This window comes from Delphinus delphis, chromosome 2, assembly GCF_949987515.2.
Source record: "Delphinus delphis chromosome 2, mDelDel1.2, whole genome shotgun sequence".
In the NCBI taxonomy this organism is placed as follows: Eukaryota; Metazoa; Chordata; class Mammalia; order Artiodactyla; family Delphinidae; genus Delphinus; species Delphinus delphis.
Genome location: NC_082684.1, coordinates 92,407,551 through 92,422,134, shown reverse-complemented (window position 1 = coordinate 92,422,134; position 14,584 = coordinate 92,407,551). Strand labels below are relative to the sequence as shown.

Below are 14,584 nucleotides of genomic sequence, written 5' to 3'. Positions count from 1 at the left end.
AACAGAATAAATTTGTACTTGTGTACCATGTCCCAAAATGAACACATGGATCTAAGCAAGAATTAGAGATCAACCCCCATAATTGACAGGAGAGGAACTGAAACATCCAGTGTAAGTGACTTACCTAAATTTACATGACAAATTAGGGGCCGAGTCAAAACTAGAGCCCAAGTCTAATGACTTCAATGATGTCTTGTTGGAAAATTTAATTTGAAGACTGAAAGTTTAGGACAGATAAAAGAATGTTCTGATTTATACCATAGACAAATTAGGATCCATTACCTTGAGTGAAATTTTTAAAAGTTTGGTTAATTTTATGAATGGCTAAACCACAGTTGGCTACCTAGGACTTGGATTAAATCTCATCCTTAAGGATAACGAGACTTTGCCCTAGATGCCCAACATCTAGTATAGCTGTCTAAACATGGTCAAGGCTTGGGAAGCATTGTTAATGGTGAGTCTTGTTTTCCTAGAGCACATTTCTTAAGACCTCTATTGGCAAGAGACACAAGTACATGAACTGTGAAACTGACCCTGTTCAGCAGTGGCTACATTCCAACATAGAGTCAAAATTGTCTCTACCTATTGTGTGTTGTGTTATTTTGGAACATTCACCCACTTTTCATTTCAATTAAGCAAACACTTATTGAGCATTTTGTAATATACCAGGCTCTGGGGATACCAAGATGAGTAAAAGTAAGTTCTTGCTTTTGAGAAGCTCTTGGTGGGGCAGGTGAGGGGAGAGGGGAGGTGGGAACAGCAAACACACAAGACTCCGTCTTAGAGACATGCCATGTCATGTAGAAGCATGACTGAGGAGAAAATTTATTTTGCTAAGAAGAGTTGGAGAAAGAATCACAAGGTAAGCCTTGATGAATACCTTTCTCAGGAGTGTTAGGGGTGGGGCACATCATAGGAGAAAAGTGGGAAGTTTGTTGGAAGGGGCGGTGGATTAGAATTCCTAGCAGAGAGACCAGTGTATGCCAAAGCAGAGATTTTGAAGTACATGGCATATTTGGGGGGAAGAAAGAATAGATTTGGTTGGTGTAGATGGGTACGTAATTGCTTTGGGAAGATGTCAGGACATGAGTTATTATGTAAGTGGGTTGGAACTATTATGAACTTCAGTGGATTTTTAAAAATCCCTTTAACACTGTTCGAGTGCTTGCTTTTTCATATATTGCTTAAATTCTTTGTTTTTTTTAAAGCATTCTTAATATGTAGGTTAAAACTTCAATTTCTCTTTTTAAAACATTTCATTTATGCTTTTATAAATTATAGTTAGCACCTCTTCATCTGACATAAGGGAATTCAGTTAGCAATATTTTTTTAATACTTTTCCTATATTCCCTATTTTGACTAATGGTATTGTGTGTAACCAAGTCAGCAATAGTCTTTAGAGATAACATTTCCCCTTTCTTGTGCCCATATGATGTGTCCTTTTTATTTTACATCCTTAACATCGCATATATTTATTCTATCCCCTTCCTCTTCTCCCTGTTCTACTGCTTGGATCAGACCTTCATCATGTCTTGGCCAGAGTGTTGTAAGAGTATCCAGTGGGCTACTTCATTACTACCAGAATGCTCTTCCTAAAACACAAGTCTAATTCCCTATAAAACATTTTAGTGCGTCTCGATTTGATCTTAACTTCTTGCTAGACTTGTACAGTTCTACTGTCTGATCCAGTTTATCTCTTATCAGCTCTACACACATCCTGTGTTTCAGCCCAATCAGACTATTGATGGTTCTTCCAAATATGCAATGCCATTTCAAGCTTCCGTGCTTTTGCATGGTTAATTGTTTTATTCCCGGTACCTTGTCTCATCCCTGGGAACTTCTATTCCTACTTTTAGACCTGGTTCAGGTAACTTTTCCCTCTTCTAACTCATTCAAGAGTAGTTGATTACTCCTCATCTGAGCTGCCACTCACTGTACCTAGTATGTGTCTCTGTTACTGCTTTTATTGTGTTATATTGGTGTTTCATTTGCATATCTGTCTCAGACCATGAATAGCTTGAGGGGAAAGACTTAATTTGCATTAGTTGAGCAACATTTAATTGCTGGTTTATACTAAAGATCATTATCATTGAGTATAAATAATAGATATAAATAATATATAATAGATATTCTACACAAAAGAATTATTCTAAAGACTTCTCAAAATATCTTCAGTGTAAAAATCATGCCAGTGTAGTAAGTGAATAGTTTTTGCTGTAGCATGGTTTGTATTGATGGTGTGATTCACTGAGTTGCAAATGACAGGTTAGTGATGTCATGGAGGCTGCAACATGGTGTTGCAGATCGTAACACGGGACTGCCTAATTATAAGAAACCAGTCAGTAACGTATCAGCTGTGCCAATTCTCATGTATTTATACATTTCACCAGTAACACTTAAGAACTGAATTGCAATTATGCAAAAAATATACATTTCACTTCTCAACCCATGCAATATGAAAAACCAAAATAACATATTCACAAAATGCTGAGGGCTGGATTAAGTCTTATCTCAATTGTAGTGATTTGGGGGAGTTATGTAGAAGTTAGAAATATCATTAGCTGGAGCCAGTCAGTTCCCAGAAGTTGGAGGTAGTCAGTCTTGTACTACAAGAGGCATTCAGACATGGTAGGAAATATAAAGGTTCCTGCCTTCAACAATGTTATAATCAGTTCAGTAATTTCCAGTAATTGAAGTTAACCTTCTGGCAACTCCATGTCCTATTCATGTGTGCCTCTCAGCTTCTACTGGTCAGTTTTTTTTTTTCCTAATCCGTTATGGGTTAAGAAACCAAAAATAAATGGGCTTTGAGTAAGAGTCCAGATTCTTAGACTTGGTGATAGACGTAAATCAAAGATATTTTGCTTCCAAGTTCAGGGGTGCATCTGAAGATTTGGGTTGCATAAAGGTCATTTTCTGGTTCTAGCTATTCCCATATATTATTGAACAGTTACTAGAGAATAACTGAGAAGAACTGATTTCCAAAGGTGAGAGTAGGTTTTATAGCTATGATTCTTTACTCCAAGTCTTCCCTGAGGAGGTGATGCTTAAGCTGTAATGACATGCAGTGGTTAATAGGATGAAGAGAAGTAGAAAGAAAAAGGAATGTCATGTAAAGGTGAGAACAAGTTTGGCAACTTGTGAGGTAAGGCCAGGGTGGCTGCAGCAAAGTGAATGAGGGAGGGCTAGACAGGAGATATGGTTGGGTGCATAATCGAGTCACATTTTGGTGATTTTTGAACTTGATTTTAAGAGCAATGGGAAACCATTTTTGAGAAGAGGAATGAGATAATTTACATTTTATGAAGATTATTCTGGCTGCTTACCCTAAGAAGACTGGAATTTGAAAGTTAAAAAGGAGAATGGGGGGCTTTCCTGGTGGCGCAGTGGTTGAGAGTCCGCCTGCCGATGCAGGGGACACGGGTTCGTGCCCCGGTCCGGGAAGATCCCACATGCCGCGGAGTGGCTGGGCCCGTGAGCCATGGCCGCTGAGCCTGCGCGTCCGGAGCCTGTGCTCCACAACGGGAGAGGCCCGCGTACAGCAAAAAAAAAAAAAGGAGAATGGGAAGGTTATAGTTGTGGAGAGATGAAAGTGGCGTCGTAGACTAGGGTGGTGGCGGGGCAGGGGGGAGTGGATGGACTTGGGATTCATGTTCAAGGTAGAATCAGTAAGGACTTTTTATGTTCCAGCGGTATGATTGCTTTTAGTTGTTTAGCTATCTCCCGTTACAGTTTCGTGTCTGCTGTTCTCTTTTCCCCTTTCTTGTTTTGTCCAGCATGCAAACTCCCATTTATCTTTCACAACCTGGCTCAGAAGCCATTACTCTAATAACATGATTTGGTGTATACACTGGCATGTTCATTATTTATTAATTGCTCTTTTAGTTTAATCAGTTTTACTGTAGTCAAACCTAAATTACAGCGTTAGGAATTGAATGAGTGATTATGAACTTTACGCACTACTCAGAATTTGATCCCCACTCTAAGAGAAGTGTTCCAGAGGATTTTCATATATTGAGCATAACTGAATTCCTGATACTTACATTTGTGAGACAGAGTGCCAGTGCTTCACAGGAAGTATCTTTATACAAGGAAATAATTATCCTCCAGAGGGCGCACATTACAAAGCCATTGTGGTCAGCTAAAACTGATTCTATACTAAGATCAAACACCTCCCTCCATCTACTGGTCATAGGAAAAATTCGTCTTGTGTTTACATATTTTTGAGCTTTCTAACACTACACTCATGTGCATTTTTTCTTTCATGTGCCTTTATGAGACAATACAAAATTTCTCATAAGTATCTGCAAAAAAAGTTTACCTGTACTTGGATTTAGAAATAGCTGTTCTTGTCTTTTTCTGTTTACTTTCAGGCACAATTCTGAATTTGGCATAAACTTGCCCTTTGTGATGACTCGTAGCTGAAGGAAATAATCTTCTCTCTTCCTAAAATAATAGTTTTTACTACACTAATTTATGTATATTTTATAATCCTCATCATTAAATTGAATATCATATCCTGGAACTATTTTAAACTCTTGTTTATACCGCTCCACAAAATAGTGTTACTCCAATTTTTCTTGGTGCTTTATTGTTCCATAACTAGGAACTGAATTTATGTGATGAAAAGTCACATAAAACTATATAACTAAATTTTGTTTTATTTATTTTGATTTGTTACAAGACTAAAGTGTGTTAATATAACTAAATAGCTGTTGAGTAATGTGGAATGCACATAAAGCAAATATTCTTATAAACATATAGTTATATTTAGTAACAGAGTACTCTGCTATATATAGATTACCATCCTCAGTAGTCAGGCCATGTTAGAATAATGAAATTTAGACTTAGGGAGTAGCAAAAGCTAGATTATGGAGTTAAAGGTGAATAGGTAACATTTACATAATAGTTAGTATTCACATTGATTTTTCTCAGGCTCTATTATCAACAAAAGGTTAACCACTACAGAACTGAAGATCATAACCAATATTTCTTTACAATTTGCTTTTGTGTTGATTCTGTGGAAATCATAGTTTTGACCTGAAGGAAAGAAATGATTCTACAGTAGTTCAAGACCCCCGGTGTTTGCCTGAAACCAAGGACAGTACTAAACCATATATATGCTGTGTTTCTTCCTATACATGCATACCTGTAATGTAGTTTAATTTATAAATTAGGCACAGTAATAGATTAACAAGAATAATAAAATAGAACAATTATAACAATATACTGTAATAAAAGTTGTACGAATGTGGTCTCTGTCCTTAATTAACTCCTTCAACTTTGCCAGAAATGTGACAATGACTTCTTCATTAGCAGATGTAGCCTCTACAGTAATTTTATATTTTTCAGTCCAAACCTGTTCCTGAAACTAGGCAGCCATCCCTTACTTGCAGCAAATGGCCTGGTGTCACTCGTTTCAGGGAATCCTTTGCTGACATCTTTGTATAGGCTCAATGTTTTCTGGCATAATACATTACCATCGGTCAGAACATGTTTTCTGTTCATGTCCTTCATCCACAAATTTAATGCCTTTTTCATCTTAACTAAGTACTTTTCACACACTGTGGCCATAACTTCTGCAACAGCAAAGCTAGCACAAATTTCTTTTTTCCGTCGCAATTTTGTGGATAGAAGGTTCGTTCTTACCATGGATCTTAGCAACCTTAGCATACATTTTTTTTCTTTTCCTTAAGTTGAGAACTTTCACCTTTTCAATTAAAAGAAGCACTTTAGGGCCTCTCTTTGGCATATGTGAATTTCTACCATCACTACTTTTGAGCTTTGGGGCCATTTTTAAGTACAGTAAGGGTAACATGAACACAAGCACTGTGATACCACAATAGTGGATCTGATAACTGAGCCCACTGTTAAGTGACTCACAGGACAGGTGGGATATTCTGGACAAAGGGATGATTCACATTCAGGGTGGAACAGAGAGAGATGGCAAGAGATGTCTTCGTGCTACTCAGAATGACTCACAATTTAAAACTTATGAATTGTTTACTTCTGGAATTTTCCAGTTTCTATACCTCAACTGATGGAGCAACTGAAACCATAGAAAGTGAAACCACGGATAAGGAGGGACTACTGTACTCTGCTAGCCACTTGATTTGGGGTTTTCCCCTTGTTATTTAACTAATGTTTAAACATCAGTGGGGTTTCACCTATGTAATTGCTTTGTTTTTTATAAATGTGTGGATTTTCTCTTAACATTATTCACATTTTAGCAATGTGTGGGTTTCTTTTCTTTTTTTCCTTCATTTTAATATCTCTTTCTAACACACAGGAATACTCTGAAGATAGTAACTCTGAGCCAAATGTGGATTTGGAAAATCAGTACTATAATTCCAAAGCATTAAAAGAAGACGACCCAAAAGCAGCATTAAGCAGTTTCCAAAAGGTTCATATGTTTTCTGGCTGGTTCTGTGTCTTATATTTTTCTAAATGATGTCTTAAATCAAGTAAATTCCAAGTGATTTTATATCAGTAGTACGTTTGGATACTTAGTGATAATCCTGTAAAATAAGTTTGCATTATGCAACAAAAGCAAATATTTGAAAAGGGCTATCCTTTTGTTTTTTCCAATCAGGTTATCTGTAGAGCAGGGCCATTGTCCTGAAAAGCTAGTATGGTTCTGGCAGAAAGAGAATCAACATGCTGGTCAATAGTTACTATCCCTGCAATCCTGTTCCTTTGTCTTTTGGTGACAAATCACACAGGTGTGGTTTCATTATTAAATAGTGTGATTTCTTTCCTATTGATAAACTTTTGGGTTATTCTTACCAGCGGATTTTTCAGAGGAATAAAAAGTACTTCTGGGATTGTATAATCAAGAAGTAGTTCTTATTTAATCTTTTGATGAAGAAACTTCAAAATAAGCTCACTTACCTTAAGTAAGCATTTTAAGGCTGGTTTCTTTTCTTAAGCCTATTAAAAATGACATTGAGAAGTAGAGTTCTTGGGGCAGTGTTTTTCATGCATATAATGTAAAATTAGTTTACAACTTAGATATTGAGTGTCATTAGAAAATAACGGTATTAAATTATACTGGAAGTTTCTTCTTTTTTTAGGTTTTGGAACTTGAAGGTGAAAAAGGAGAATGGGGATTTAAAGCACTGAAACAAATGATTAAGATTAACTTCAAGTTGGTAAGATTTGTTTCGAGAGGAATTAAACTGTTAATGAAATTCTGTACTTAAAAACCTCATGGCAACAAAATGTCATTATATCTATTTCTCTAAAATAATTCTGTTGATATGTTTCCATATTTAGCCTGCTTTTCATTTGTGACTACAGTAGTACTAAATTTTAAAAATTCTGCATAGGATACAAAGTTTTCTGTTTAAGAAAACTTATCTTTTCGATACATGGGCAGTATTTAGCTGCATTATTAATAGAATGACTTTTCGCTGCCAGGCTAGGTCAATCAGTAGAGCATGAGACTCTTAATAGAGTGACTTTTAAACAAACTATTAGTGTTTATTTTGGAGTTCTGAGGTTGTACTTTTTATTTACAAAACGTTCCTCTTCAACTGATTAGGGCCAAAACCTTCATGGCTCCTCTCTTTGTCTCTCACCCCACAAATAATCCATTGGTAAATCCAGGTGGCTTTATATATCTTCAGAATACGTTCAGTATATTTTATAATTTAGAGGGCTATGGAAGCATCAGGTGTCTCAGGGGATGGAGATTTTGATTGAACAATTACGGTGACGTTACGGGCCCATGTTCAACTCCTAAGATTCTGTGATTTGAAATAATACCAAGAGACCCTATAGAAATCTACTATTTTAACATACTATAGCAGTCGTTTAGTTTTTGAGCCCGTTTAAATGTATGCCACCCGTAGGGTTTGATTTTACCATTTTACCTTGAGCCAAGATGGGAAGCAAGTGAAAGGAGAGGATTATTTGTATTTTGTGTTATTTTGCCTACCTTCCTTCTCTACCTTTTTTATGCTGTAGTAGCATCTCTGAATAAGTTGTGGTTTACAAGAGTAGTTTCAGCTTCCATCCCTGCCGCCTCATTTTTGAGGTAGATTCAGAGTCGGACTCATGTTTCTGTGTAGTCCTCTTGGGCAGTAAAAAGTTGGAAAGGTTTGTTGTCAGCTGCTCTGTGCATTCACCACTGCAAATAAAAACCAGTAAACCTAATCGTCCCTCAGTCTTTAATTACAGTAACATAATTTTTGAAAAATTAGCTTTAAAGTTATTGTGGCATAAGGAAATGAAGTCAAAACTAACTTTTTGCTAAAATCCTATTTCAGTATCAAGATATAATCTCAAAGTTGGGACAGTCATATTTCTGATTTCCATTTTGCTAGGAGATACGTTCTATAACTTGGGTTTTAGTGGCTCATTGAGAGGGTGTTACCTATTATTTACCCCCACGTGGTGTTGGTATACTTGGAAACGAAAGTAGTTTGATGTATATTGCTAAAGCTTTTCTCATTGTTCTATCTGTTTTTTCTCACCTACCCCTACTAGTTTTCTTTTTTGTAATTCACTTGCTTAGAACGTTTCAGGGAGTCTTCTCATGTTTTTCTTTTTTTGTCCTTCATGCTATATACCAGGGCAGAACATAGTCATAAGCAGAAAAATTACAGTGTCATTAATTTATTCTTCACCCTAATAAATTTACATGTTCTGTCATTCAAGAAAAAAAGCATTGTATCTGCCATTGCTCCACTCTGTGATTAAAATTAGAGTATATTGTTAATCCCAATAAAAAGAGGGATTAACAGCACTTGGAGATTGTGGGGACTGTGGATGCAGGTTATAAGGTTAGACTCATAAGTTGACTTATATGATATGCTCTGAGGGATGATAGACCCTCTGCCAAAATATTTAAGTGCTGGAAATTTCACTAATAGTCCTTTATTTCCTCAGATCTTTCATGTTACCTGGAATAACCACAGTAATGCAAATAGTCCTGCAAGGAATAGCAACAGTAGCTACATCTGCTGTTGAGTAGGGCCTTAGGTGGGAGGACTTTTCCCCTTTTTAGGGGTTGGGAGGACTTTTCTTGATAGTGGGATGAGTACCTGGGCTTGAAGAGATTCTTTCACTTCACATTTTAATATAAAAGCCTGCCAATAATAGGGAGAGAAGAAATACATAACTATTGTTAGAGAGCTTCCTGATGAAGGGGTAAATTTTTAGGAAAGAATATTTGAAAAGTAGGACTTATTTCTATCTTTTGGTCTATGAATATTTTAGTAGTTTTTGTGATTTAAATAAATGTGCTTGTTGTGCCATGAGGAACAATATTTGAAATTTGGAAAATCTATAAGTGGTACTTTTTCAAAGCCTAACTTCAAAAATTTGATTCATTTACTGAGTAATCTAGTAATTTCAAATTTAAGCTAAATTTTTTATTTATGTTTCTGTCATACAGTTTCTCTATTATTGAAAAACTTTTTCAATTAGCTAGTAATATGTACTATAATCTTAATCATGTGTATATATCTTAGTAAATAAATATGTACCTAGTAATGCACTTTTCTTCCCTCACAGACAAACTTTCCAGAAATGATGAACAGATATAAACAACTATTGACCTATATTCGGAGTGCGGTCACAAGAAATTATTCTGAAAAATCCATTAATTCTATTCTTGATTATATCTCCACTTCTAAGCAGGTTAGATTCTGTTTTTCCCTCTTAGTACTTATTAATATGTTTATCATTTATACTACGGGCTTTGTTTTTTTGTTTTTAAGGCCTAGAGGTTTTATTTAAGCAGTTATGCTCGTTTTTATTTTTAGTGTGCTTTAAAAATAATGTGTATTTTATTCTTGATTACAGTACTAATTGTATAATATTAAAAGATTATAACCCTAGCTTAATCTCTTTAAATATCATCTTCAGATACTAACAATCTGCACACAACTTTTGCAGGCTTATATTAGACTCCCATACAGTTACTATCACAGTTCCTTCTAATAAACTTCATCAGCACTTCAGCTAGCCACCCTGAGCTGTTAATACTTAACAGTGAGTCAGGTGGTTTGTGTAGATTTGATTAGATAAAGATCCTTGTGAGGAGAACCTGTACTCATATCGATTAGTAATTGGCATTACTCATTAGGTGTTCAATTCAATAAGTTCTATTACAAAGAATAGGTGGATGATGGATGATGAAACTACAGTGGGTATGGGGAATGATAGTGCTTTCATTATTCTAGTCTTTGATTATTAAGAAAAGCAATGATTATTTTATTGCTAAGGTAATTTTTAATTGGACTGTTCGTTTATATTCTTTTAAGCAACATAGTCCTAAGTTTCAGCTTTCTTACGCTATGATGTTGGAGCACAAGAAGTATTTTCTATATCACTTAGCATTTCTTAGAACGTTTGATAACTCTTTGTACTCAAAAAATGTTCATCTCAGAATCATCGTCTTTCATTCTGTCTTTTCTGCTAGATGTTGTTTTTATTTCTTGAGGCAGTTTATTTTTACTGTTTATATCTAAAATATATGTAATGGAAATAGAGGAAGATAAACTTATGTTCAGAACATTAACACTTAATGGCACTAATTCTAGAGTTCTTAAATATCAGGGGGCTTTTCTTAAGTGGAAAAATATTTTCTGAGTTTTACAAACAAGTGTTATCAAAACAGTTTTTTGTACATTATTCATAAATGGTATGCCAGATATTGGGGGGAATTAAGTAATTTAAAACTTTAAGATTGTGTGTTGCTTCATGCTATTATATGTAAGCTTTTTGTCTTTTTGAAAGTAAGTATAGATATTGGTTGGGCAACACTTGACTTACTGTGCCATCGGCAGTCGTGAATAAATAGGCAACCTTTTCTGAAAGTATCAAGCTTTCCTGTTCTCATGGCCCTCTTACCTCTTGATCCTGTTAAGTAGAGACCTAGAGAATCAGGTATTCAAACAAAGGTAGAGCCAGAAGCGGGGGGAGGGGGACAGAGGGTCTTATCATAATGCAAAACAAACAGCAATTTCCATTAAAAAAGTCAGACTTATGAACTGATGGTGTTAGACTCAGCTAAAATTGTGCTAGACTTTTCCCTCTGCTCAACTCCAACAGTTTACCAGTAACTTAAAAGCTTGTAGTCCAGTTAATTGATTAGTGACATTTATAGAAGAATTTTTGAGGGAAGAGGCTTATTCTTTGTTTCTTTAACAACTTAGTGTTTGCCATATAGTAGGCACCAAATAAGAGTTGAGTGCATAAGATATACACTATTAATAATAAACAGCACAACTAGTTCTATGTGCATGTCATTTACTTTGCTAATATAGAACAAGTTATTAGATTGAAAAGGACAAACCTGTACTACTAGAGCATTAGACATTTTCTGGGTTTTATTTTTTTTAACGCATAAAAACACATCTTGGCACTTTTTGTAAATTTGGTCTGTACTTTGCTAAAGTTTTGTTAATTTTGTGGACTGTCACAGACATTCAATAAGATACAGATAGTGTATCTTATGTATATTAAAGTTCAAAGATGCACTTTTAGTTTGCTCAAATTAACTTTATTAACAGGTACAAATTTGCTGTTTACAATTATAGAATTCTGATTTTTTATGTCAGATGGATTTACTGCAGGAATTCTATGAAACAACACTGGAAGCTTTGAAAGATGCTAAGAATGACAGACTGTGGTTTAAGACAAATACAAAGGTAACAATTATAATTACATTTTTTTTCTTTTGAAGAGTGGGCGGGTATCCTTGATAAACTCTATAAAGATGCACCTTCTGTTGAAATCTTTTAATTTTAATAAGTTTATTTTTTTACAGCTGGGGAAATTATATTTAGAACGAGAGGAATATGGAAAGCTTCAAAAAATTTTACGCCAGTTACATCAGTCCTGCCAGGTAGCATTCTTTTATTTTTTCTTAATATTTCTTCATAATAAAAAAGCATAAGAAAAAATTGTATTTGAAACATTGTTTAGGGATGTTTTTGTTCAAGCATCATTGCAAAAATAAAATTTGGAAAATAAGTTACCAGAAAGCTAATTTTCTCTGAGAATTACATTTCTTCCTCCTAGTCCTAATTTCAATCCTTATTTTTGTAGAATGAGGCATAGGTATCAATAAATGAACAGACCAGTCATTAATACTAAGAATAAGGCTTTCATATTTAATTATGTACCCTATGAAAATTGGAAAGGATATTATAGACATACATCATAAAGATATTTTATATTCTAGTTTTCATGTATGAATCCTCTGTAACACCACTGTCCCATAGAACTTCATGTGATGTTAGAAACATTCTGTATCTGTGCTCTCCAATATGGTAGCATCAGATACATGTCATCAAGCACTTGAAACGTGACTAGTGAGATGAAGGTACTGAGCTTTTAATTTAATTTAAATTTGGATAACCATGTGGTCTGGACAGTACACCTGTATAACTTTCTAAATGTGAGCTGTAATTTTGTATTTCCTTTTTTGTCTTGATCAATAAGTTACTTGATATTAGTTTAAATATTATGTAGAAATACTGTTTTAAATATTTTTATGCTCTTTCAATGCCATGTACTCGTTATTTTAATTATATGTGTTATTTCTGTGAATGGGTAAAAAGTTAATCAGAAAAGTGTTCTAAATCATCTGCAGATATTTTCATTTAATAACTTTACCTTTTTTTAGTTTTTAAAAACAGGAAAATATTTTATATTTCATAATAGGTTTGGTTTATAAGGCAGATCAGTCATTTACGGATTGTTTCTTATCTATACATTCTTAAGGGAATCTGATACATAACCAGCTGTGTGTTCACTTCCACATGAAATGAAAATGGTTGAGAAGGCATTTCTGATTTTAAAAAGTCTTACAAATATATACATAAGGAGTATGAAAAAGCCCTCTGGAGAAGTTTTTGCTTGGTTTATTTCAGAACATAAGGAAAATGCCATCTGGATTGTAAATAACATTAAAGCATAGAGAGATGCATAATAATCTGAACGTACAGATTGTCTTACGTATCATATTTTTTGGTCTGGTTGTGACTCAGTGAAAAACAAATAAAGGGAAGTTTTAAGTTGGAAGACCAAATAAATAATAAATTTTGGCTTTGTGTATGTCAGTGCTTGATGTTATGATTATCTGACTGTTGACCATATTCTGTTTTTCGTGGCCTGTGTTTTGTGGGCTGTTGGTCATCTTTCAAAGTCGAACTCAAATCTCCCCACCTTTGTTATTGCCTTGACATCCCCCAAGAGAATTAGTCCTTTCTCTTCCATTCTTGGCATTTGGTTCATACTTAACTAGAGTTATTATCATTTATATTATAATTTATCTCTTGACAGATTGGTCTTCTAGATTATGAACTTTTTGAGATCAGGGACATTGGCTTATTTAAATTTGTATTTCCCCAAGGTAGTCCCAGTACCTGGCTCTAGGAAGGCTCTTGAGAAGTGCTTTTGATTGAATCAGTGGATCTAAAGTAGTTGTGAAGATTTGGAGAAGACCATTCATAATCTCCTAGCTAAAACAAAACATTGCAACTTTTATACATAAAAAAATACCTCTGGCCACTTTTTTCCTATTGAATGACTGGAAAATACAAAAATGACTAGAAAATGGGTTCCTTTTTGGCCATTGAAGGTCATGTTCTTAGTAATCTAGGTCCCAACTGAAATTTGTTATGCATTTTCCCACAGAATTAGTATTATAAGTGTAAGGTTCTCAGGGTAACGCAAGTAAAAATCACTAGGTTGACTCTGAATTCTATCTTGACTAAATGTTCATTATTTGCTTTCCTAGACTGATGATGGAGAAGATGACCTGAAAAAAGGCACACAGTTATTAGAAATATATGCTTTGGAAATTCAAATGTACACGGCACAGAAAAATAACAAAAAACTTAAAGCACTCTATGAACAGTCACTTCACATCAAGTCTGCCATCCCTCATCCACTGATCATGGGAGTCATCAGAGGCAAGTTTGGTTTGGAAAGGGTGGGCTGTTGTCATGGGAAGATATCAAGGTGTCCTTACATATGATTGAATGACTCTGAAGGTTGTTTGTTTTAGTGAAAATAAAAGGCAAAGTAGTGAAGTCAAAGAAATGATCTAGTCTTAGAAGGGAATTAGGATGAATCTTTGTCTTTGTAAAATTTACATCAGTAAAGATATTATTAATAAAAAATTCACCATCAGAAGTTCTATTGTTGAATTGTAATGATATATATATAATTACTTTCTTTTTTAATGATTTATTTTTTATTGAAGTATAGTTAATTTACAATGTGTTAATTTCTGCTATACAGCAAAGTGACTCAGTTATACATATATATACATTCTTTTTTATATTCTTTTCCTTTATGATTTATCACAGGATATTGAATATAGTGTGCTGTGCTGTACAATAGGACCTTGTTATTTATCCATTCTATATGTAATAGTTTTCTATTAACCCCAAACTTCCGGTCCATTCCTCCTTCCCCTCCCCCTTGGCAACCACAAGTCTGTTCTCTATGTCTGTGAGTCTGTTTCTGATCTGTAGATATGTTCATTTGTGGCTTTATTTTATATGAGTGATATCATATGGGATTTGTCTTTCTCTTTCTGACTTACTTCACTTAGTATGAT

General features: G+C 34.7%; 1 protein-coding gene across 3 annotated transcripts in view; it reads left to right on the top strand.

Moving 5' to 3' along the window:
• The window catches only part of COPS2 (COP9 signalosome subunit 2), a 36,584-nt gene that overhangs the window by 5,408 nt on the left and 16,592 nt on the right, over positions 1 to 14,584 (top strand). For 2 of the 3 annotated variants that reach the window (XR_009518397.1, XM_060005197.1), the window contains exons 2-7: positions 6,290 to 6,403; positions 7,074 to 7,151; positions 9,520 to 9,645; positions 11,550 to 11,660; positions 11,780 to 11,857; positions 13,757 to 13,931. Coding sequence is in view for 2 of the 3 variants with exons in the window: in XM_060005197.1 (XP_059861180.1) it covers positions 6,290 to 6,403; positions 7,074 to 7,151; positions 9,520 to 9,645; positions 11,550 to 11,660; positions 11,780 to 11,857; positions 13,757 to 13,931 (682 nt within the window). In the remaining variant the exon portion in view is untranslated. The remainder of the gene's footprint in view (positions 1 to 6,289; positions 6,404 to 7,073; positions 7,152 to 9,519; positions 9,646 to 11,549; positions 11,661 to 11,779; positions 11,858 to 13,756; positions 13,932 to 14,584) is intronic. The other variant, XM_060005199.1, reaches the window with a different exon arrangement.